At 37.0% G+C, this 25,564-nt stretch overlaps 1 protein-coding gene across 2 annotated transcripts in view; it reads right to left on the reverse strand.

The window, feature by feature from the left end:
- Window positions 1–2,072: 2,072 nt before the first annotated feature.
- Window positions 2,073–25,564, reverse strand: part of KCNN2 (potassium calcium-activated channel subfamily N member 2) — a 76,476-nt gene continuing 52,984 nt past the window's right edge. For both annotated transcript variants that reach the window (XM_032214012.1, XM_032214011.1), the window contains exons 6-9: window positions 12,220–12,330; window positions 10,801–10,928; window positions 4,500–4,569; window positions 2,073–2,367 (exon numbers count right to left, since the gene is read on the reverse strand). In XM_032214012.1, the coding sequence (XP_032069903.1) occupies window positions 2,080–2,367; window positions 4,500–4,569; window positions 10,801–10,928; window positions 12,220–12,330 (597 nt within the window). In that variant the 3' untranslated portion in view covers window positions 2,073–2,079. The remainder of the gene's footprint in view (window positions 2,368–4,499; window positions 4,570–10,800; window positions 10,929–12,219; window positions 12,331–25,564) is intronic.

Below are 25,564 nucleotides of genomic sequence, written 5' to 3' on the forward strand. Positions count from 1 at the left end.
ACTTTATTCAGAAACATTACATCATGCAAGGTTATGTATTATAGTTGGGAGGCTGTAGTCTGTTTTTTCTTTCTTGGTTTAGATGTTATTACCACCTATAAACTTCATGGTTTCTAGCTTATGTAGCATAAAGTCTTATGATTCATTGTTCCCTTGATTTCAACTGAACTTTGTTCTAAATGAATATCCAGGAAAAAAAACCTGCTTAAGGTAAATGAAGCCAATTGGACAAGGTTTGGGATAAGACCAAACATTTATTATAATGGTTCATATTCAAGAAGTATTTTTATTAGTGATTCTTGAATAGTAATTGGTTCATCCTGCATATTAATAAAATAAATTGGGTCATTTTGTTATAATACTTAGACTTGTTTGTGGACAAAGGTACATCTATGCACGTGAGTATCTCCATGCAATCATACGTAGAATGCATCTTTTTTTAAAAAAAATGTGAAGAGTTCCCATGATTAGCAAATGAAATGAGAAAACAACTATCAACTATTTCAGTTACTTAGAAGGTTAATTCTAGGTCCTTACTTTTCACTATTACAGCTGCAAAACTCAGAAAAAAATATTGTATCTGTAGACTAAGGATGGGAATCCTATGTGAAAAATAGGTTATAGAGAAGACAACTATTTCTCAGAAAGAGAAAAAGAAGAAAATCTATTACAAAAAATATAAAGAAACAAGAAATATTTGTTTACCATCTCAAAATAGATGGATCAGAAGTCAATATAGACTTTTTAAAATGTTGTTACTGAGTATGGTGATTTTTTCCCTCCCAATATCCTCCCTTTATGCCTTCAACAAGAAATTCTTATTTCACCAAATCACAAATGATTGCTAGAAAAAGAAACTGAATGAGCAAAAGTTGGACAAGTGTCTTTGATGTAACAGACTTTCCAGTTCTAATAGGTCTTTCTATTTGTGTACTGTAATGGCAGGTATTATAATTCATTTCAGAACAATACAGAAATATAGCTTTTGTCCCACCACACTCTATAACAGCACAGCTACTATGTCCAATTTCAGAACCGGTTTGAAATGCACATATATGGTATATATTAAAGGCTGATGGCAATGGAATTGTCTACACAAATTTAGCAACATGGTCATGTTTTTCATTGCATCAAGATCAGGCATATCTAGAAGAGATCCTTATTTAACCAAATGAAACAAAGTGTAATGGGTAGCAAACTAGTCAACGAGAGACCAAATAGATTGAGGTGCCACAACATTTTTCATCAATGGAAAATTTCTTTTAACAAGAAAATAAATATACGATAGTCTCGCACACCACATATAAACATATTTTAAAATGTTTAAAATGGTTTGGAGCCAGCCCTTTTCTAAATTTTTAGTAAACAATTATTTGTATAAATAAGGTATAAGAACATACAGCATGCTGCTAATATACTGGAGGAAATATGGGTGCAGCAGCTCTCAATAATGAACTTTCATAAACATAAACAAAACCAACTTGTTTGCTTTTTTTTCTCCACAAGCTGGCATGTAATGCAAAAATAAAAGCAAAATTTTAAATAAAGACCATTCAATCTTTTAAATTAATTTTAAATTTAAATTAATGCATCACTTCTAAGATCCTTTCCTGCATAGAATGTCAAAGCTCAGCCTTCTCATAATGAAAGCATTTTTTTCTACATTTCCATTTTTTTTAAAACCCCAAAGCTGGGAATGTTAAAGTCAAAGTGACCAAGCAAATATGTGCAGAAAGTAACCCTTTTATTATATTATATACTGTAGTAGTAATAAAGTTTGTTGGAAGTGCATGAATAAAAAGTTAGTGAAATTACAGGAGGAACAATCTATATAGCAATAATAGGTGCATTCACTGTGCATCTGAAAAGAAAAGAGAGAGAGAGAGAGAGAGAGAGAGAAAGAAAGAAAGTGAGTGTGTTTTCACTCATTTTGGCCTAAAACTTGTGTTCAGGTTTCCAGAATTCTGACATCAGAACCCAGATAACACTGATTAGAACCATAAGGCTTTACAATAAAAGCTAAAATATTGACCATATGATGGCAAAAAAGTCTTTATTTTGTGGTTAACTTATTCTCTTCTAGCTACTCTCTGATGAAGTGGGTGGTGCTGTAGAGGAAGATCTTCGTCTTCTAGACAAGGACCTTGATCGTTCTGCACTGTAGGTTACATGCTTATCATAATTTTGTATCTGAGCTTCAAGAAATTCCCTTTGCTGCTGGCTAATTGTCTGGCTAATCAGTCCAGGGAGAGCTTGGATGCTACCAATTAAAGTTTCCAGTTTTGTTTCCAGAGTAACAATCCTCTTCTCAAAGTCTTCACTTCGTTCATTCAAGTCCGAAATCATATCATACATGATGTTTTGAGTCTAAAAGGAGAACGAAAAGATGAAATAAATTATGCCAACAAGATTTTTCAGCAGTATTTTCCAATGTTTCACTCATAAACAAGGAGAATGCACACAAATAGATTCACAACTGGAACCAACCTATTTTACTTCCTTATTTTTGTATGCTACATATTGCATTGAAACGAGGCTATTAATTTTTGGTGGAGCACTTCCACATGTCAAGCATGAAAAATTCCTCAGAAGAATAAAGATACACAAACGTGAATCATGCATATCTAGAAATCTATTTATCCCAGAAGCTGTAAAGATTCTCTGCCTGTGAAATAGATTTTAGTAGATCAATTGTTTCATTTTTCTCCAATATTACCAGAAGAAAAATGTTATTTTCCTAAAGGTGCCAGTGCACATTATGCAGGGGTATTTTTTCCTGTTTTCTATATAGCACAAAATTATTCCTTAAACTCTATCCCATATTCCCCATTCTGTCTCTTGGCTACGTGGTACTCCAGTGCTTTTTACCACCAGGAGCCAACTAAGGGGTTTACAAAGTCTATCATCTGTTATATTGCAGAATTCCTCTAACCTTGAGCAAAGCAGGAAATGCTCCTCTTTGATTGAAAAGAGATGTTGAGTATAATATAGGTAAGTGTTATAGGCAATGTGGTAAGGTCCAGCCCAAGAAAAGGCAGTGCAACAAAAATGCAAAAATATGGTATTGATTAAAGAAGCCCTGGCATTTACACAAATCAAAATAACAACCTAATGCAACTACCTGATAAGAGTCTTTCCTCTCACTTGGAACCCTTGGCTTAAATCAAATGAAATCAAAACAAAACCCTTTTGATTAATCAGAGTTAAACATTCTCTTCTTTTTCTTTTATCAATCAGCACCATAAAAACCGAACAACATAGAGTCCTAATAGCTGACTGGCCTTTCCTCAGTGTCTGCCACCCTCTACCTTACACAACCATTATAGTTTATTCATATTGTGTTCATATCTCCCATGCACCCTTTACATACTCACTGGCCCTACACTAACAGCAGGATTCACTCTAAATTTGATGGATTTCATGATCACAGAGGAGAGAGACTCTGGATGAGTCAGCTGCTATGACCAGATTATAGTCTGGTCATCTTTGAGATGATTGCTGATATAAACCTTCATGGAATAGTGAGCTGGTTAAAACATGTCATACCAGGAACTTAAGGGACCTGGAGATTTACCTTCCCACTTAAGAACACAGAATACCCCAGAAACAGGTACTATTGCTTCAAAGCATCCACATATCTTTTACAAACCATATCAGTCAACTTGATTTGCTTTACATCCTGCCTTCTACTGAGTCAAGCAGTCAAGCAGCATGATAGCCTTAATACTAATTATGTTGCTGTTTTAATAGGGAGGGCAATGATCCAGAATGAAACGTAAGGATGACATCTCAAAATAAACCGAACCAAGTACCAACTACAGCTTTTTCTGGAGCAGTATTCCATGTTAGTGAAGGCAGTGAAAAATGCACAGAATAGGCCAGAGTTGCTGTGTGATTTCTCTTTTTTTCAGGAGGGTGGGAATAAGGAACCAGAGTAGTATGGTGCTTGTTATCTGCAGTTTGCAATATGAAGTAATTTGAATTCAACTTGAACTAAACTTCAGAGTTGGGACAGAGGATTATGATGTAAATTGGCAGCTCCTTGTCATATAGTTTTAAGTTATATTCATTTTGAGGATTTGAAGGATACTGACAGAGGTTTGAAAAAATAAGGGTTACCTCCTGCAATAACCCTATCCACCTGGCTGCTTAAATTGATAGCAAAGTCAGCCTCAATGCTTAAGAGAGATAATTAAGGCTTCTCTGGAGGATGGCTATATTTTTTGTGTCAGAAAAAAGTAATGATAAATCTACTATTAAAGAAACCTTCTGTTAAACATAGTGACTGGCCCAAAGTCAACCAGTAAATTTTCATAGCTGATAGTGAACTAGCAACAGAATCTTCTCAGTGCCAGGTCAACTTCTTAATCATTACACCACTTTGTCTCTCAAGTTTTCTAATTATATATTGAATCAATTTCTACTGAATCTCAAAGCTCAGAAATGAATTAAAGTTGATCGACAAAAGTACTGTACGTCATTTATAACATTGTACCAACCTTCGCCAAGTCCACCAAAGTGTTTGCCTGATCATTCAGTTTTCTCTGTTCCATTTTAACACTTCTTAATCTAAAAGATAGAAATCCAAGTCAGATATTTCTTATTTGAAAGCTCAAAAGACCTGTATATGGCATGCATCTAAACAAATAATTGCATGGACAATGTCTTGAATACTTTGTGTACAGTCATAACTGGTTATGTGTCTGGGTACAATGAAGAGCATGCTTCCTTAACACCGCAAAAAAGAAAGAGAGAGCAAGAAAATGTGATGTTCCCGAAACTACTAATTGCCATGGTTAACGCTGAATTCAAAGTGGGGAGTAAAGATTTATCCATAGTATATGAAAGAAAGCCAAAACATTCCTTAAAGCTCCTGTATCCTAGCAAGTAGTCATAGGAAGTAATGAGTAATTTCTTCATTGTTACCTTAAGTAATTATACTTCTTCCGTATGCCTACATGATTAGATACAGGTAAAAGCCCTCTTCAGTCTGAAATGGATTTGGTTAGGAGGTGTTTGAACCTGATGAAAACACAGTGATAAGTGAGTTCCTTCTCAATATGTAAAAACTTTTATCTGACCAGCAGCTAAATGATTAATATGTTAGTCATTATTATATTATTAATAACATATTATGTTAATATGTTATTATTGTCCTTGTTGCTGTGGCTTACCTAAGTACTTTAGAAAAAAAATCTGCATGAATAATTTTTTTTAATTGGTTTAGTTAGCCTGTTTATCTGTCAGTAATTGAGATGGAACATTAGGCAGATCAGATGGGTATACTGTAAAAGAGACCCCTGGGTATATCCTTCCCTTGATGCCTAAGTCATTCCATTGGTGCTAATTAACTGAACATGGTAAGAAAGGAAAAACAGGGTATGTTATGCTGCATTGTAATACGAAAGTTTATGCTCAAACTTTACGCCCCAAAGAGGCTGATTTGAGATTGACAAAGACTGGCAGCTCTTTTGTCCTCATGAATCAAAAGGGGGAGAAGACAGAAATAACTATTTTGTGGTTCCCTTTTCCACCACACTGTTTTTTACTGCATTTTTTTTTCAAATTTCCTTATTAACACCAAAGTACATTCAGAGTTTTTATATACAAGCATTCTTTAATTCGATAAGAGGAAGCAGTTTATATGTAGTTTACTTTGTGCACCAGGAACTGTTATCTCTACCAACGCCAATATGGAAATCCTACAGGTAAGGACATTCTTTATGTTGGAAATCAATGGTCACAAAGAATTGCTTGGAGGATTATTTTCTAGGTGGCCATTTATCACCACTGGGTTGCACTGGCAATAAAGGCATCTGTGCAAAAACCTACAATCCACTGGTTTAAATACATAGCCCACTGCTGATAACTGCATGAGGAAGTTATTCAGACCATAACATAGTTCTCATTTGTCACTGTCCGGGCTCTATATTTTTATATTTGAAAATCTATATCTCATTAAAGAAATACCAGTAACCTCAGATGGATAGAGATTTTATTCGGTTCTTTTTTTCAAAGTCATTTCCATCAACCCCACTGGAATTGCTTTCGTTACATAATTTGGAATGCTTTTATTTACATATTTTAATCAATTTATCTTAAAAGTGGTATTATATAGCCTTTCCCGATAGATACCTATGGAATTTTTGTTCATCTTTTATTTCTTCAGAATGAAATCTAGCTAATTCACATGGCCAGAATTCAGAAGATCCCTAATTCCCTTTAAAAGGCCGGCTTGAAATGAGGATGAAAATATGGCTGTAGTTGCACAAACTCATCATTACTGTCAGGAGATAAGGCTCAACCTCATAATGTCAGAAGAGGAAGAATATATGAGCAAACATCTAACAAGATCCTGTGTGGTTGTAAACATAAACCAAAAAGGGAAATAAAACAAGAGTGCCAGTTAAATAAACACAATTTGAATTTATTTTTAGGCATGTTGATTTGTCTGTACAACCATTCAGAAGTGTATTAAAACTAGATTGTCAGTTATTTTTGAAAACAAAAAGGCCAGTTATGAAATTTAGAATTGCTACTCCTTTCTTCCTCATACGACATATGGAACAAGTATGGAAAAGTATCAGATCTGTTCCGATTTTTTCCCTCACAAATGTGTGTTACTAAGAGAGCATTTCTATCTTTCAAGATATGGCTGTTCTTAGCCTTATATGATTTGTGAGAGGAAAACCTTTTTACACTATTATTTTCTTAGCTGCAACAGTCAGATTAAAATGAAACTAGTCGGATCTTTCTCTGTAAATTATGAAATATTGATACTCTGATTCATCCCTTCTGAACTTCACTTATCACAGAAAAAATTCATGACTTTGGATTGCAGTTCCACAGTAGCAACCAGACTATAGAAATTCACAAATAAAGTATCCATTTGTTGCATGCAGACAGAGGTAAATTCTGCAAATTTTAAAGGAACAGCTCACACAACTTACTTCCGAGCTCTATTTTCATTGTTGAAATAAAAGACAAAACAAAGAAAAGAAACTGTAACATTTTCTAAAACAAATCAGTACAAGGGATGGTCTTCAAGTGAATGCAATTGGATCTGTATAGCTTGCACTTCTCACGTATTCCTTATGGCGCCAGGGGGCCCGTGCCTAATGAAATCTGTGCCCAACTCAGATGTAAGATAACATTGTTGTACCATTACACCTCTACACCCCCATTTCACCCCAACTGAATTAATTGCTTTCTATTCACATTCCTTGCTATACATATACAAAGTAATACAGGGGTAACATAAAAGTTTAACTTCCCTTCCCAGCATGACTTTTATCAATGGGAAAATGGATCACCATAAAATAGCAAAATGCTTTGTACATCTCTGTGATGGAAGTTTGATCTTCCCTCCTTCTCCTAACAAAAGGGTGCTTCGTTTGCTACCACCAAAAGAAGACTGCAGAGCCATTCAGTCTTTGTTTTCTTGACCAGAATTTTCCTGGTAGGAAAGAAAGATGGAAGAATTGGTGGAATATTTCGGGAGATGGGCATATGGAAAGCAATTGAAAGCTGTTCCCAGTGGAGTATCCATACAACCCAGGTCACCCACCATTGGTTTTGTCTCACTTTCTGCAGTTTGTCACCGTGATGTGAAAGTCAGGGGTATAACAGGGCATTAAGCTCTTCAAATGAAAAACAAAGGCATAAGGGATGCTGAAGTGTGTTTTTTCTAAAGTAGATGCAGAGCAATAATTCCTACCCCCTCCCCAACATTCACTGCCCGATTGGGAAGGTGGTCTGTTTGGGATATGTCATCATCAAATTAAATATTTTTTTGAACAATTGCACCAAAGTCCAAAAGGGAGGGCCAATAATAGTATGAGAATGCAAGGGATAACTTCAGAGGAAGAAACAGGTTATTTCCTACATGTGGTAGGACTTAGTGATGCCACACGGGCATCATTGAAAGGCCAAGAGAAGGAGAACTCTGCATATGAAAGGAAGATGATAAAATATGGTTCTAAGTTATTTCCTACTCAATAGCAGAAGAAGCATACCCTTATACAGCAATTTTGAAATAAATGGAGCAAAGCTTTTAGAATATAATTTTATTTCAGGAGGGAGGCTCAAACATCTTTCTTGAAATATGAACTATTACTAGCAGAAAGCATGGTAAGTTTAAAAAAGATTTTTTTAAAATTACATTCTAGTGAAATAAGAAATTACTGCAATTAATTGCCAACCTGTTCCATTTAGGGGCTAATCATTGCTGTGAATTCAACTAGCATTAAATGTAATAATACACAGACTGATTATCTGCTAGTTCTCTCTAGAGATTACATCCAGTTGTAAATATGTCCAACTTAATTCGAAGCATGCACAACTATATACTGTATCACTATGAAATGTGATCTGAGCTCAGATATACTATATTTCTCAATTCTCATATCCAGTTCTTGCCTTCCAAAGTACCTAAAGAAATTTAGGTACTAAATTTCAAGCAAAAAAATAAAGGAATTAAAATTTCATGTAACCATATTTTTGAAAGCATATTTCATTTTATATTATTATGCCCTTTTCTATATACAGCATTGTTGAACCTCATGTTTGCTAAACCACATAAATATTTATAGGTATTGAATTTTGCTTGAGCATATTAAATAACCATTGATTTAATTCAGCCTCTTCTACTCTACTGAGGCTGAAAAGGAAATACTATTACAACTATTTAATATGGTCAAATCAATAGCACAAGAAAAAAAAAGTCATTTACAAAATCTCTCTCTCTTTCATTCTGGCATATAATATATGTGACTAAATTCACGCCTGCCATAGTGAGAGCCATGATCAAAATGTTCATTGTACAGATGTCCCATTTCCCTTTTTACTCTAGATGCAGTGAAAGGAAAAAGAAGAAGTAAACAAATGTTTACTGTTTATTGGAATTATTTAAACTTATGCTAAACCCTAAATTAGCTTTATATGTTACAGTGAGCTCCATGGTCTTCACAGCCATGATGAAGAGACTGGAAACTTTTGCTTTCAGTTTTGCTTAACAACTTTTAATGATGCTCAATTTATTAATAATATTAACATGATCTATTGAAATGAGTCACTTTGAAACCACAGTTGTATAATGTCTTCTTTCAGCAAATCATGGTTAACATTAGGATTCAGAGCAGTGGTGGGGTGCTAACAGGTTTACTACCAGTTCGCTCATGCTCTCCCACACTCTCGCACGTTCTCACGCGCAAGCTTCCGCACATGCGCAGAAGCATCCGGGAAGGTGGGTGGACCTCCCGCCATCGCCACTACTGGTTTGGCTGAACCAGGAGCAACCCACCTCTGATTCAGACTCCAGATATGGATGACAATTTAAGATTACTTAAAACAGGTTATTTTGTGTGTAACTGTCATATAGAAACATTACAGCACAACACTTTCTGCTTATCAAGATTTTGGTATTAGTATGGACACCTAGTGGTGCCTCCCTTTTCTGAGAAAACAGCAAAGGACTATTTCTCAAAAATGTACATAAGACAGAAATATAATGTGGAACATGTATTCCTTTTATTTTATTTTATTTTATTATTATTTTATTTTATTATTTTATTTTATTTTATTTTATTTATTTTATTTTATTTTATTTTATTTTATTTATTTTATTTTATTTTATTTTATTTTATTTTATTATTTTATTTTATTTTATTTTATTTTATTTTATTTTATTTTATTTTATTTTATTATTTTATTTTATTTTATTTTATTTTATTTTATTATTTTATTTGCAAAGAGCCTGCAATTTCCAAAGTTTCCACCTCAAAATCATGGTTTGTTCTTATATTTTCTATATTAAAGTGGAACCAACAAGTTTCTTTTTCTTTTTTACCAAATATAAATCTTATTTTAGATTTTAGCCATATTGCTTTTTAAATAAGTTGATCATTCCAAATCATCACAGCTTTAACTCATAAAATGCAATTGGCATATTGCCAGAACCTTTAATGGCTGTAATAAAAATATTTTGATTTGATCATATTAACCTCAGGGATAATACCAATATTATTTATTCAGTTTAAACACTTCCCATTAAATGATAAGATGATCCTCCAGATATTCTTATCTGTCATCTAATGTACTAGCACAGTTTATACTCTAAACAATCATATATATGAAATGCATTTGCTTTTAAGTAATCAAAAAAATTCATATTGAAAAGTTCCAGGTAAAGGGAATGGATATGGCTGCATGCAACATTTTTATTTCCATTCATTTTCCCTTCTCCCACCACCACAAATATTCATGCCATGCCTTTGATATCTTTGGTTTTAGAGCTATAGCATAATTCTTGTGTAGATTAGTCTGTTTATATAAATGCATATCCATCTGCAGAATTTTGGGGCAGAGTTCTTTTTGTTTATGTTTCCTTTCAGCAGAAATGCATATTCAGAAAGAAATAACTTTCTTCCTGAGATAAAGAGTACTATTTATTCATGCCATTCTGTTGGAAAAAGGAATCTGCCAATATATCATCCAACCTATCATTCCTCCCCATTCTCTCTTCTATTCTTCCCAGCCTGCCCAAAATCTGTTTCAAAGGACAGAATCCTTTGGAGCAGATTTGGGGCATATCAAAGAATGAAATAGGAGGAAAATCGAAGAAAGCTCCATTAAATAGGCAAATATGCTCAGTATCTAATGCAGTACCATATATGGAACATTATGGAATATTAAATGGAATAAACAGAAAGTCACATTTGAGGCAGTTGTCTGGAAGCCAAACCTATGGGATTATCACAATAGCCTCACAACAACAAAACAGACAAATCAAAGAGTACTTACTGGTGAATAGCTTGCAAGAATTTGCGCTGATGTTTTCTTACTTTTGCATGGTCTATTTTTTTTACCAGCTTGGTGTTTTTATAAATTAACCATGTTTCCCTGAGTACATTGGCAGCTGCATTTTTCACCTATTTAACAAAAACAAAATCAAACATACATCAGGATGTCTGAATTCAAATTATATGCCTTCCAAGATTTTTCCTGAACATATTTTCAATCATAAACATTTACTGGAGAAAACCCTTCTGAGGAAAAGTGTTTTAGATGGCTCATGATAACAACTATTCTTATTTTATGCCTTCCTTTGGTTGGTTCTTCAAGGAACAAACACCTGTTGCCCTTCACCTTGTTGCCTGATACAGGCAAAGATGTAAGGATAAGAAAAGTCAAGATGGCAACCATGCTGATATGTAATCAAGGTTCTGCTTCTTTTTTTATGTCTGCCACGCATACAAATATGAGTGGCGCTTCAAATGTACCATTGTGGCCTTTAAAAAAAATACTCTGCAGACTCCCCTGTGTGATGAACATGTTGGCCTACTGCCATATTCTCCATATGGAGGAATTTCTCCTTTATTTTGTGTTGCCATGGAGTGTTTTCTCTCCATGGGGGAAAAAAAGATGAAATAAAGTTAAAGGTTTGGAACATGCTCTACATATATTTCTAGAGAACTGATTATAATTAAAAGTTGGAATGCAGAAGAATAAAACAGTAACTGCTGTTTCCAAACACTTTCATTTAAAAGTCTATTTAATATTATCTGCAAACAGAAAGTACATTTCAGACATAACACTATGTACTTGCTACATATAAATAGATTCAATGCATGTATTGCAATTTAAATTATTTTTTAACTGGAACATGTAGACATGCACACGCACACACACATGCACACAAACACACACTCCCCTTATGCTTATCTTTGGATTATGCTCTGAGACTTCCATCCATAACAACTTCTTCAAATCTACCTAATTGGACTAAATACACAGAGTAGATTGGAGTGGTTCACATCAGCAGAATAGTACAAGGACTTAGGAATGTCTTCTATCTCTTTCTTTATGCGCACTATCGTTTATGATTTCATGATTGGTATTTTCTAATATGCTCTTTTTTAACTTCTTTTAAACTGTAAGCTGAATTCAGTAGTAATTTTCACCAGAAAGCTGTGAGGGGAGGGGAAGGGGGAAGCAGGAAGAAGATGGGGAAATACAGGAACAGAATGTTTTCTCTTTGTTCAGAAGTTTTTGCTCACGTGACATTAGACCTTGTACTTAAAATTGATATGATCCTTCAAAACTTAAAAACTGAATATTCAACCTTCCAAATCCAGTTGTTACAAGTATCCTGATCAGAGAACAGAATTAATCAAGATGTTGTTATAAAAATATCCAAAGGTGATTTATATTATAACTTACTCTTTTAGTTAGCTGGGTATCCATCATGAAATTATGTACATGTTTTTCAGCTTTGGTAAGTTCTAGTTTTCTTGCTACCACAGCTACCACTAGTGCAGTGCAACCAGCACCCTGGGAAGAGCAATAAAAGAAAACAGAATTAAGGAAAACAGAATTGATAACAAAAAAAGGGAAGGAAAAAAAAGAAGGGGGTCAGTTCAGCTATTAACTTGGACAATGCAGTCAATTCAGCTCAGTTATATAATGTTAACCAGGGTCTCCGTGATAGAAGTCATGCTCTGGATTTGTAATTATAATTTTTCCATAGCCGTTCTTTTGTCCTCTTCACAGAATTTTTCCACAGTGGAGAACGGAACAGCAGAGAATTGTTAAGTATTTATGCTTTTCTCCCTGGCCACAATAAGAGGAAATAAGAAAACAAAGAATGGAAACTATTGCTTTTTTCCTAGGCTTCAGTTACATTCAGCCTAGATATCCAAATTAAATCTTGGGAACTGTAAATACTTTATTGAGGGAAAAAGAAACTTGGGACTTAATAGGCCCCATAGAAAAAAAATGTAGTCTGAGAATGAAGATTCTGGAATAATTTTGTACTTTTGTATGAATTTGGCATTTGAGATAAAACATGCAAAACGTATTGATGCCTTTTTGGACATTAGCCACTTTATGAAATAGATATGAATGGTAAAATAAGTTCTTCTCAGGTTCAAAAGACCATTAGCATTTAAACCACACCAATAATGAATATAATTGAATCAATCAATAATATATGATCACTGTGTATTAATGGAGAAAATGCAATCATTTTAGGAACAAATGCAATAAAAGCAATGCTTTCTTAAACTTTATCTTTTTACTTTAATACAAGTCTTAACTTAAATCTAAGTAAACCATGGAATGTGAAATACTGTGCAATCTGTCCTTGTATCATCTGTGAGGATAATCTGGCATTCAGTTTATGATCATTTACAGGAATAGCATACATCATTTTGGTGGCTGGAATTTATATTTTAATGAATATTTGACATATCTGCCTTCTTAAAAAAACTTATTTATGTGATTTTTAATAACAGTAAAAATGCATTTGTACTAAATGCAACTCGTTTATAAATTTCTTTTGGTCTCCTTTATCATTAGTCTGTCAATGGAGAAAGTCAGAGGAAATTTTAAAAAATAGCTACAGTCTCTTCTCCTCCCCCCTCTCTACTCCCAGTTATAGTCAACTAGAAAGTGTGGATGTGAAATTTGTCTTCTCAAGGATCTTACATAAAGATCCTTACATAAAGAGAATGTAGAGACTCTAGATAATCTTAAACTTCATACTTTAAATCAATTGTGGATCAAATGTTATAACTAAGTTATATAAAATGAAAGCCAACTTCTTCCTATATGCCTACATTTGGCTTATAACAAACTAACCCTAACTCAAACTTTGACTAAGGCTTCCTACTGTATGAATGAGATTTTCTTTGAAAGGATTCTTTTAAAGCCTCCCGTGTCCTTTAATCCCCATTAGAAGCTTCCAAATTTATGCAAAGCATAGACTATTCAACTACTTTCAAGTTTCTGCCTCTTTTCAAAAGAAATCTAGCATTTATATTCATTGAACAAATCTATACAATATTTGGAGAAACAAAAAGCAGGACATGTACCTGACATGTACCAAATGTACATATCTATTGTCTAGCTAGTTGAGACAGAGTGCCAATTTACAATACATAACCCACACTTATGAACACTGAAAACAATAACATATAGGGAAACAAATGTGATCAGCAATATTACAAGCTGCTTCCATAGTTGTAGTTGGATTTGTGAAAAAGACATACATGCATGCCGAGATACACATTACCCCACTTGTCATTCAACTAGAGAAATTTGTTTAGCATTTATGCTCAAAATCATAATGGATTGGGGAAAAAAATCTCGTTTTGATTTGAATTCCTATGGAATTCACTAGGAATTATTGGATTGAAACATTTCTAAATGCTTTGCAAAATTATATAAACCTTCTATATACCATATATAGTAGTTATGACTAATCTGAATTTTTACATTTTGTTAATCTGATAGTCCGGGTATTGTCACACATGTATGAAATATAGTTCCAGTGCAGAAAGTTTGCTATATTTATTCAACCCATTTATTTGGTGATTCCAAATACGTATAATTTCATTTCTACGTAATACTAGTTGTACAGTTTATCCTATTCAATTATCTAAAAAGAAAGATAGCACCATTTTATTTATCTATTTTCAAAAGTGTTACATTGTGTCAAAGGCAGGAAAACAGGAGGTAAGACAGTTCAAATGAATACAGGTTTATTGCATGCTAACATTTTCCACAAGTATCTGAACTACTAACCATCAAAGTAAATTGGCAGTAAACAAGAGTCAATGGAATTTGGGCTGGACTTAGATCTCTTGTGGGTTCCAAGGGACATGAGAGTAATGACGCACTTGACCCCTCCCTTGGCTTAGCCTGGTCATCTCCTACATTTGGGATGGCGAACCTATGGCACGTGTGCCACAGGTAGCACGCGGAGCCATTTGTCAAGACATGCGAGGCGTTGCCCTGTCAGCTGGCCAGTGCACATGTGCGTGCTGGCCAGCTGAGTCCAGCCTTTTTAAAACTCATTTTCACCTTCCCTAAGCTCCAGAAGCTTTATAGGAAAAGAGCCTCCCTCAACCACCACCACCCCGAGGCCCTTCGGAGGCTTCAGGAGTTTCCTTGAAGCCTCCAGAGTGCAAAAAAATAGCCCTATGGGCAAACCTGAAGTTCAGGACAGACTTCCAGTTTGCTCGTAGAGACGGTAAAGCCCCCCGGAGGCTTCAGGGACCTTCAGGAGGCTTCCCTGAAGGCTCTGGAGGACTAAAAAGGACCCTATGAGCAAACCAGAAGTCACTTTCGGTTTGCTCATAGGGTCGGTTTAGGGGCGTTTTTAGTCCTCTGGAGGCTTCAGGGAAGCCTCCTGAAGGTCCCTGAAGCCTCTGGAGGGCTTAAACCGACCCTACGAGCAAACCGGAAATGACTTCTGGTTTGCTCGTAGGATCCTTTTTTGCCCTCCGGAGGCTTCAGGGAAGCCTCCTGAAGGTCCCTGAAGCTTCCGGAGGGCCTCCAGGGGGGAGCAGAGGGGCTGTTTTCGCCCTCCCCAGACTCCTATAAAGCCTCTGGAGCCTGGGAGGGGGTGAAAAAAGCATGCAAAAATTGGGGGGAGTACCTCTCATGCATGCATGTGCATTGGGGGTCACATGTTGCATTATGGGTGTGGCATGCCCACACATGACCCCCCTGCGCTCCCCCCTATGGCACGCAAGCCAAAAAATGTTCACCATCGCTGTCCTACATAATGTGAACTATAATTAAATAAGTTAAAATATACAGAAGATACAAGCTTTGGAAATTTCTTTGACAGCAGAACACATTTAGGTATTATCTCTTTCCATATTGGCCTTCCTGTTTTTTAAGATGTTGGGAAGAAACCCTTTTCTTCCTTTCAAGTGGGAAAAGACTTACATGTTTGGGAAAAGAGAAAATGCCTTTCTAGTGGTTGCCCCTAAATGCTAGAACTCCAAATTTTGGGAGGTTTGGCTTGGTGCCCTGAAGTCCATCTATGAGTATATGTGTGAACGAATGTAGATATGTATGTGACTAAATCTATCTCCTGCTCAGTTATATATTCCCCACAGTTTCAATGGAGACCAGTGTGGGTTCTCACAATGGAAAGTCATTTAAATAATTTTAGTTTTATGATGATGCTTTTATTTTAAAATATTCATATTTAATTTAATTAAGATGCTTAATTACCTACTGTATCTTTCCCTAATAGTTACATTAGCACCTATTCCATGATTGTTAATATTGGTTTATATATTTGATTGTGTGATTGAGGTAATTCATAACAAGAAGCAAGAGTTTTTAATCTCAGATAAGAATCTCCATACGAAGCTGTTATTGAAATACTGAAGAAAAATTCATCTTTGAGGAGAATGTTACCGAAAAGCACAGAAAATATTGTATTTTTAACATCTGCTGTTGCTATCTTCTCACCTAATAAAGAAAAGAGTCTCCCTGAATTCTCATCCCTGAGGTTTCAGCCTAGCTGTAATACATTTAATAAAAAGAATTGAATCATACAAACTGCCTTTTCTCCTTTGAAACCGAGTCTGGGAACAGAGCACAGAGAAATCCTTCATCACTGTTGCTTTGATCTTCCTATCCTGTTTCTGTTCAGTTACGTTTGTCTTTTTTGATGTTTCCAGTGCTTTAGGTAGCTTTAAGTCACCTTAAATCATTTTGTCAATAACATATCTGCATGTTAGAGGTTCTTTGAGCTATGTGAGGAATTTGTTCTATAAAAGATAAGGACTACTGCAAGAGGAAATAAATTCTCAAGATAGAAGCTTATAGGATGCCTAAAAATCAGTCTGTACAATGGACAGTATCTGTCATAGGAATATTCTTAACCGTCCAAGCTCAGAAGAAGACTTCAGTTCAATCTTCAGTGTCTTTAAAGCTAAATCAAAAAATGCTTATTAAAGCTTATGTATTTCTTGAAGCAAATATATTTCATTTGCTCCAAGGAGCTTAAAATTATATGATAGGAAGCAAAGCTAAAAGAAAATATTTGTTCAATAAAAACACCAATTATTGATTTTCATTTAACTATAGGTAGATCGTGCAGATGGCTAAAAAAAAAAAAGTTTCTTCCAAAATAGAGATAAAGGTGATATACTATATAGTGTATTTTCATAGTTCTATTTTTTCACTACCTTGCTTGAAATGCAGGATCAGAAGATTGTGTCATTATACGAATGGCATGTACAATCTATAAAAAAGTAATGAGAGTATTTCATACATTTAATTAATTATAGGAAGGAACATGGCCTGCACTGATAATTTTCTAGACACTCCTATTGGGGGGCAAGGAGTGAGAAAATATTGCAGTTGCATTAATCCTTTTAAAATTTTCTTTAATTATTCAATATTTTCTAATAGTAATGGTTCTCATATGATTTATATCCTTTTAAAGAAATATGAGCAATTTCTTCTTCTTCTTTGGAAAAACTCATTATATTTTAGTACCAGTCTTGCTTATTTAGGTCTAAAATGTCATCACTCTTTGAAATGAAGAATCCTAATGTTGCCACAGTGAAGATTTTGGTTTAAATAACTTAAATGCTGCCCTGGGTTTCAACTTATAACCATTTAGCTAGCTTAGAATGTCTCAGAAACTTTAAGACTTTCCATGCTACAGTATTTTGCAAGTCAACTTTTAAAAGTAATTTTTATGGCTATTTTTGTTTCTTATGGAACCATGGATATTCTTCATAGGGCAGTAAGTGATTATATATCTATGAAGAAAGCAATAGTAAACTCTTTGGCAATATGAATCATATGTCAGACCTGTTTGCAAACACTTAATTTTTCTTCTATAACTTTGCAGCTACTTTTAAAAAAGCCTGAGCAAAGGACATCAATAGATATGCTATAACCACAAACATGACACAGGACATTTCAACACAGGATATTTTCCTGTGAGTGCCTTAGCTGAGATGATCAGAAGAGAAAAGATTCTTACTATGAACTTTAATACGTACATCACATGCAGTGTTACTTTTGTCTACCAGGAATAATTTGGTCTTGTACATTCCATATTAAATTATTCTATGAGCACAATAGTGATTAGGATGAGTCTTTTCCTAAATGTGAACTGTAGGATTTTGGAAAGTTTAAAATAAGAGAAACTTGAGATACCTATTTAGGATCTGATCATCAAAGACATTGGGTCTCATTATATGGAAATGACATTTGTATTATTGTGACATTTAAACTATTAATAACTTAACTATATAGAAACATGTTAAATTTATTTAAGGCCACTTATTTTAGAAGTCATCATTCTTTCCAATTAGGACTACACATGCTTTGAACATCCTTCAAAAGAAATGCTTCTGACATCATCTCAGCACAGCAGCTCTTTGCTGTTCATTAAAGTAGCCCCCTTTTTCAGGTTTTTCTATGAGTCTGGAAAAAAGGTGCCTCTGCTTTAAGAGTAAAGTTCACTTTAATGAGTTAATTTCTTAAAGCAGCAACACCTTTCTTCAAGTTCATGTAGAAGCCTGAAAGAAGCTGGGTTCCTTTAATAAATAGCAAGGAGGTATTGCATTTATGAATTCTAAATAAAATTTAAACCATGAACAAACCAATGGTACCTAAATCTGCACTGCCCAGAAGAGTTTCTTCTATCTGTTTAGTTCCCTCTAGACTGTGCATATTGCAGAAAAAATTTTTTTTAACAAATCGTGCCTCTTTTCAGTAACTCTGACAATGCTTTGTACAGACTCTGCTCTCTTTCATTTTCCATTATGGCAGGACTAGCTGCAATGTTAACACAGCTGTTCTTTCTTCATGAAACAAATGTCCTCTCTTATTGACATTGGACAATTCCAAATGTCCTGCTGCACACATTTTTATCCAATTGTGATAGAGCTCCAGTGAAATTAATCAGAGTTTGATAAGTAGTGTGATGTAATACACTGGATATACATTCAGAAAGATCTGGTTCAGATTACTGATTCAAGAAGCTGTCATGAGGTCACTTTGGACAGATAACTGTGCATCAAACAAAATGCTCAGGCACCAGTTCAGCTTCTCCTGCTGTTATACAAAGCTGAATGATAACAAAATAGAAAATTCTTTATTGGCCAAGTCTGATTGGACACACAAGGAATCTGTTTTTACTCATTTTTTTAAAAGTGCATCTTGGGATCTGGTGTTAAATTCTTGTCTTGCTTAATCCCATTCTGTTTTTTACTTATCTATTTCTTAATCTGGGGAATTAAGAGGAATTGGGAGTACTCCTAGGGCTGTGATGGCGAATTTATGAATGCATGCCACCAGCAAAAAACAGGCGAAAAACAGGCCCAATGGACCAACCGGAAGTTCTGAACTTCCGGTTGACCCATTGAGCTTGTTTTTCGCCCTCCCCAGCCTACGGAGGCTTTCCTGAAGCCTGGGGAAGCCAAAACATTATTCATTTCAAGCTTCCAGAGGTCCTCCGGGTTCGGGGGGCGGAGGCCGTTTTCACCCTCCCCAAGCTTTAGGAAAGCCTCTGGAGTCTGGGGAGGGCAAAAACTCCCCCCATGCAGTAGGGACATGCACGTATCCATGGGGGATGATTGCATGTGCAATTGCAGGTGGGTGGGATGCATTGCATTGTCGGTGTAGGCACACATGTGTGCATTATCAAGCATGCACGCACAATTTTGGCAAGCATGTACAAAAAGGTTTGACATCACTGTCCTAGGGAGTATTTTGTTTTACTTTATGAACACACCACTCTTCCTAAAGCAGACCTGACCCACTGCACCATGTATAAATTAAGCAGAACTATTTCATTCAAAACTACTTAATGTGCCAGAGCTGTTTTGCAGTTTCCATGGGCACAAAATTGCAGTTTTCTAGCTTATTTGCAGACCCTTTGTTCATTCCTTTCAAATTTTCATTTTTGAAAATTTTTGAATTTTTTTGGTTGATCCAAGCCAAATTCAGAATTTCTAGAAGTCTGCCACTTTGACAAATTACCCATCAATAGCCACATAGACATAAACAATATCTATATAGTATGCAAAAGAGATAGTCAGCAAGGGAACAAAAAAAAACAAAATATATCCCAACCAGAAATTTATGAGCATAGATTAATTTCAAGATTAATATCAAATTAACAATCAAGAATTAAACAATACCCCAATCAAGGAACTGCCAAACAAGCTAACAGTATACGATCTAGCCAAAGACCCTCCAAGACCACCCCCATCAATACTGACAGGGCAAGCCACTAGAATATAAACTGAGAGTAAATCCCAGTCCTTACTAGCACTGCTGATGTTACCTAGTTTGGGTAATGAAATGTCTGCAGGGAAACAAGCAGGCTCAGATAGTTCCAAAGACCCCTCAAAGCCTTCAATACCTGGTAATACCTGTGGTAATATATGCTTCTGTAATTATTAGCTGGACATAAGCTGAACTGGAGAGTTTGGACCAAAAAACAACAACAAACCACTAATGGATATTCCCTATGCATCCTCCCATTGTGATACTGACTATACCTGCCCCAAAGAAATGGAGGAAATGGTTTACTTCAAGTCCCACAAGCTATCAAAGTAGAAAAGTATGCATTGGCTGATTATGCAGAAGTCAGCCAAAACAAGCATTTTTGCTAGTTAAAAATTGGAACTTACTGAACATCAGAAAGCAAAACATGAATATCAAAATAAGCTAATAAAAACATGAATAGAATGCTGGCAAGGAAAAGCATTACATGATTAATTTCCATATAAGTGGATGAAAACCTGGCAATGGCTTACAATGGAACATTTAAAAAAAACTGAAGGCTTAATTTTGGCTGCTCAAGAGCAAGCTATCTGAATTAATGCACTCAAGGTCAGAATTGGGAAAAAAATCATTATATGATTCAAAGTGCAAAGTGTACAAAGAAACAGAAGAAACTGTAGATCATATACTCAGCTCATGTAAGAGCGTGCAAACCAATTATAAACAACAACATAACACAGTTATTCACTGGAACATTTGTTGGGGGGGGTAGAGATAAAAGTTGAAAAAGTAGTTAAGAATGAGCAAATTAAAATATTGTGGGATTTTCAAATATAGGCTGATAAAGTCTTGGTTCATTAACATACCAGATATAACTGTGGTTGAAAAGAAGAAAGTGTGGATAATTTATGTAGCAATAGTAGAATTCTAGACAAAGATTTGGAGAAGATCATAAAGTATCAAGATCTGAAAATTGAAATTGAAAAATTGTGACAAAAACCAGTAGTGTTTATTGGCATGCTGTGCCATACCAAAACATTTTGGATGGCAATTCGAAAATATGTGCATTGACAAAATTTCCATCTGTCATTTATGAAAAGCCACAGTGTTTCGATCTGCACCTGTATTACACATGTGCTTTACTTTACAACATCCTAGGTGCTTGGGAAAAACTCAATACCAGATAAAGAACTGGCCTCTATGATTTCATATTGTAGTTCATATAATAATAATAATATAGACTATTACTGTAGCTAGAGCATTACACTATTAAACAGAATAAGAAGACTTTGTTTTAAGATTGTTCCTGCAGGCTTAGAATCTAAGAAAAAAAGAAAGAAAGAAAAGATAAAAGAAGATTTGTCCAAAGCTTATCAAGGGTAGTCCCATTTTTATATCCATACTATGTGTCTGCCAAGGATTGTGCAATGATATAGAATCCTAATGAGCTGGAATAGGACTTCAGAGAAGGTTGAATACCAGGTCCAATTTTTGGTGTCAAGATTCAATTAACTGACCCAGGACATATTATGACTCAGGAGGACATATAAAGATGTTGCATGCAACATCTGAACTTGATCTGGAAGATTGCAGATACCAACCCAAATATTATTTTTAATAATTTGACAGCTCATATTGAATTGAATTGAATTGTTTATTATTTATAGGCTGCCCTTTTCCCTGAGGGGACTCAGGGCGGCTTACAATTCATGGGAAGGGGAGTGCAAGACAATATAACACAATACGTGAATAAACAAAATAATAACAATAAAACACAACAGTCATTCAACATTCGGGTGGGGCGGCGTAATCCTTATCCCCAGGCCTGACGGGATAGCCAGATCTTAAGGGCTGTGCGGAAGGTCTGGACGGTGGTGAGGGTACGAATCTCCACGGGGAGATCGTTCCAAAGGGTCAGAGCTGCTACAGAGAAGGCCCTCCTCCGCGTAGTCGCCAGTCGGCACTGACTGGCGGATGGAACTCGGAGGAGGCCTAATCTGTGCGATCTAATAGGTCGAAGGGAGGTAATTGGCAGGAGGCGGTCTCTCAAGTACTCAGATCCACTACCATGGAGGGCTTTATGGATGGTAAGTAGCACCTTGAAGCGCACCCAGAGATCAACAGGTAGCCAGCGCAGCTCGCGGAGGATGGGTGTTATGTGGGCGAACCGCGGTGCGCCCACAATCACTCGCGTGGCCGCGTTCTGGACTAGCTGCAGTCGCCGGATGCTCTTCAAGGGCAGCCCCATGTAGAGCACATTGCAGTATTCCAGCCTAGAGGTCACAAGGGCTCGAGTGACTGTTGTGAGAGCCTCCCGGTTCAGGTAGGGTCGCAACTGGCGCACCAGGCGAACCTGGGCAAATGCCCCCCTGGTCACAGCTGACAGGTGATGGTCAAAAGTCAGCTGTGGATCCAGGAGGACTCCCAAGTTGCGAACCCTATCTGAGGGGTGTAAAATTTGACCCCCCAGCCTGAGCGATGGAACACTGGCCAAATTATTGGGAGGGAAACACAACAGCCATTCCTGTTGCAGAATGATATGATGACATATCATTCTGCAACAGGATTTTTTTGTCTCTGCTATGAAGGAAGTTTAACTATGTTTCATTTTCTAATTGTTTTTATTCTGTCTGTGAAGCTTTTGGTTTCATTTCTACCTTTATTTCAAGTGATTTTGAGTTATGCCAGTCTGAGGAAAAGTTTAGAGTGTTTAGAGTGTTTAGAGTGTTTATTATAATTTATAGGCCGCCCTTTTCCCTGAGGGGACTCAGGGCGGCTTACAAAACACGGGGAGGGGGGTACAAAGACAAAAGACATAAGACAATACATAATATTAAAAATAAAGCACAACATTCATTCATCATTCGGGAGGGGACAAACTAAGATTTTTATCCCCAGGCCTGACGGGATAGCCAGATCTTAAGGGCCGTGCGGAAGGCCTGGGCGGTGGTGAGGGTGCGGATCTCCATGGGGAGATTGTTCCATAGAGTCGGAGCTGCGACTGAGAAGGCTCTCCTCCGCGTAGTCGCCAGTCGGCACTGACTGGCGGATGGAATTCGGAGGAGGCCTACCCTGTGCGATCTGATGGGACGCAGGGAGGTAATTGGCAGAAGGCGGTCTCTCAAATAGCCAGATCCATTACCATGGAGCGCTTTGTGAGTGGTAAGTAGGACCTTGAAGTGCACCCGGAGATCAACAGGTAGCCAGCGCAGCTCACGGAGGATCGGTGTTATGTGGGCGAACCGTGGTGCGCCCACGATCACTCGCGCGGCCGCGTTCTGGACTAGCTGAAGTCGCCGGATGCTCTTCAAGGGCAGCCCCATGTAGAGCACATTGCAGTATTCCAGCCTAGAGATCACAAGGGCTCGAGTGACTGTTGTGAGGGCCTCCCGGTTCAGGTAGGGCCGCAACTGGCGCATCAGGCGAACCTGAGCAAATGCCCCCCTGGTCACAGCTGACAAATGATGGTCAAAACTCAGCTGTGGGTCCAGGAGGACTCCCAAGTTGCGGACCCTGTCTGAGGGGTATAAATTTTGACCCCCCAGCCTGATTGATGGAACATTAGCCAAATTATTGGGAGGAAAACACAACAGCCACTCGGTCTTTTCCGGGTTGAGCACCAGTTTGTTAGCTCTCATCCAGTCTTTAACAGCCTCAAGGCCCCGGTTCATCACTTCCACCGCTTCATTGAGTTGGCACGGGGCGGACAGATACAACTGTGTATCGTCCGCATATTGATGGTATTTTATCCCGTGCCTCCGAATGATCTCGCCCAGCGGTTTCATGTATATGTTAAATAGTAGGGGGGATAAGACCGAGCCCTGCGGCACCCCATAAGTAAGGGGCCTCAGGGACGATCTCTGCCCCCCCACCAACACCGACTGCGACCTGTCCGAGAGGTAGGAGGAGAACCACTGCAAAACAGTGCCGCCCACCCCCACCTCCCGCAGTCGTCGCAGAAGGATACCATGGTCGATGGTATCGAAAGCCGCTGAGAGGTCAAGGAGAACCAGGATGGACGCATGGCCTCCATCTCTGGCTCTCCAGAGATCATCGGTCAATGCGACCAAAGCGGTTTCTGTGCTGTAACCGGGCCTGAAGCCAGACTGGAAGGGGTCAAGATAGTTAGCTTCCTCCAAGGTACGCTGAAGCTGGAAGGCCACCACCTTCTCAACAACCTTCCCCACAAAGGGGAGGTTGGAGACTGGACGGTAGTTATTAAGAACTGCTGGATCCAAGGACGGTTTCTTCAGGAGGGGTCTCACCACCGCCACCTTCAGCGCGGTGGGGAGATGCCCCTCCCGAAGAGAGGCGGTAACAACCACCTGGATCCAGCCTCGTGTCACCTCACTGCTGTTGGCAACCAGCCAGGAGGGACACGGGTCCAGTATACAGGTGGAGGCGCTCACAGCTCGCATAGCCTTGTCCACATCCCCGGAGGCAACATCCTGAAACTCAACCCAGAGATGGTCTGCCAGATCATTCCCTTGTGTCTCGGCTGGATCTGCAAGAGTGGAGTCCAGGTCCGATCGAAACCGAGCAACTTTGTCCGCCAAGAACTGTACATACTCCTCAGCCTTACCCTGTAAGGGGCTCTCCGTCTCCCTCCTATTTAGTTGAATATAAATGACAAATATAAGGGTCCTATCCAAAGCTGCCTTTCCTCACCCCTCAAATCCAGTTTCAAGCCATAGAAATATCGCCCACTATTATATATAATGGTATTGTTACAATCACATATCCAATCCCTTCCTTTGGTTGCCTTTGCCTTTGTCATTGTTACTGTGCATAATATTCATGTATATTATTAGTATTTGAAACACAATAATAACAGATAAATTAATATAGGGAAATTAATTGGTTATACATATTTCTCAGTGACACAAGAGCAACCAACATAGGTGATAAGTAGCAGCTAATATAATAAACTTAATGTCTGAGAATCTTGATTCACAGAATGACCATAAATCTAGCTAATTAAATGGCCTGAAGATTTTGAAAAATAGGAACTAAATCCCTATGTTGACCTCAAAAAGAGTCTTAGGATCAAAAGCCACTTACATTAATTAGATAGCATATGACAGCTATATTTAATACCTCTCTTAGAATATTAATTCTAATAAGTTTTAAATTTGCCATTTTCTCCATGAGATTTATATAAGAGGACAACAAAGAAGGAGGAAAATAAGCCCATAGTTTAGAATGAAATTCAGAGAGAATTAGTTGCTTGATGCAGCATAGTTTATATATTGTATTGTTTATTTATAAAATGTTATATATTTATAGCAATCTTATACCTAGCAACTCAAAAGTAATCAAAACTAGTACAATATTGGTTTAGGTTACATATTAGCAAGTAACCTTTCATCTTTTTCTTTTACCTTAGACTCAACTGAAAGCTTCATAACCAGTTTTGTGTTGATAATTTATGTTTTACAGCTTCATTGCAGACATTCTGAAAATGATTCAAATTCACAAAGCATATAGAAATTAAAGCTGGAATCACTCA

Source organism: Thamnophis elegans, chromosome 3, assembly GCF_009769535.1.
Source record: "Thamnophis elegans isolate rThaEle1 chromosome 3, rThaEle1.pri, whole genome shotgun sequence".
NCBI lineage: Eukaryota > Metazoa > Chordata > Lepidosauria > Squamata > Colubridae > Thamnophis > Thamnophis elegans.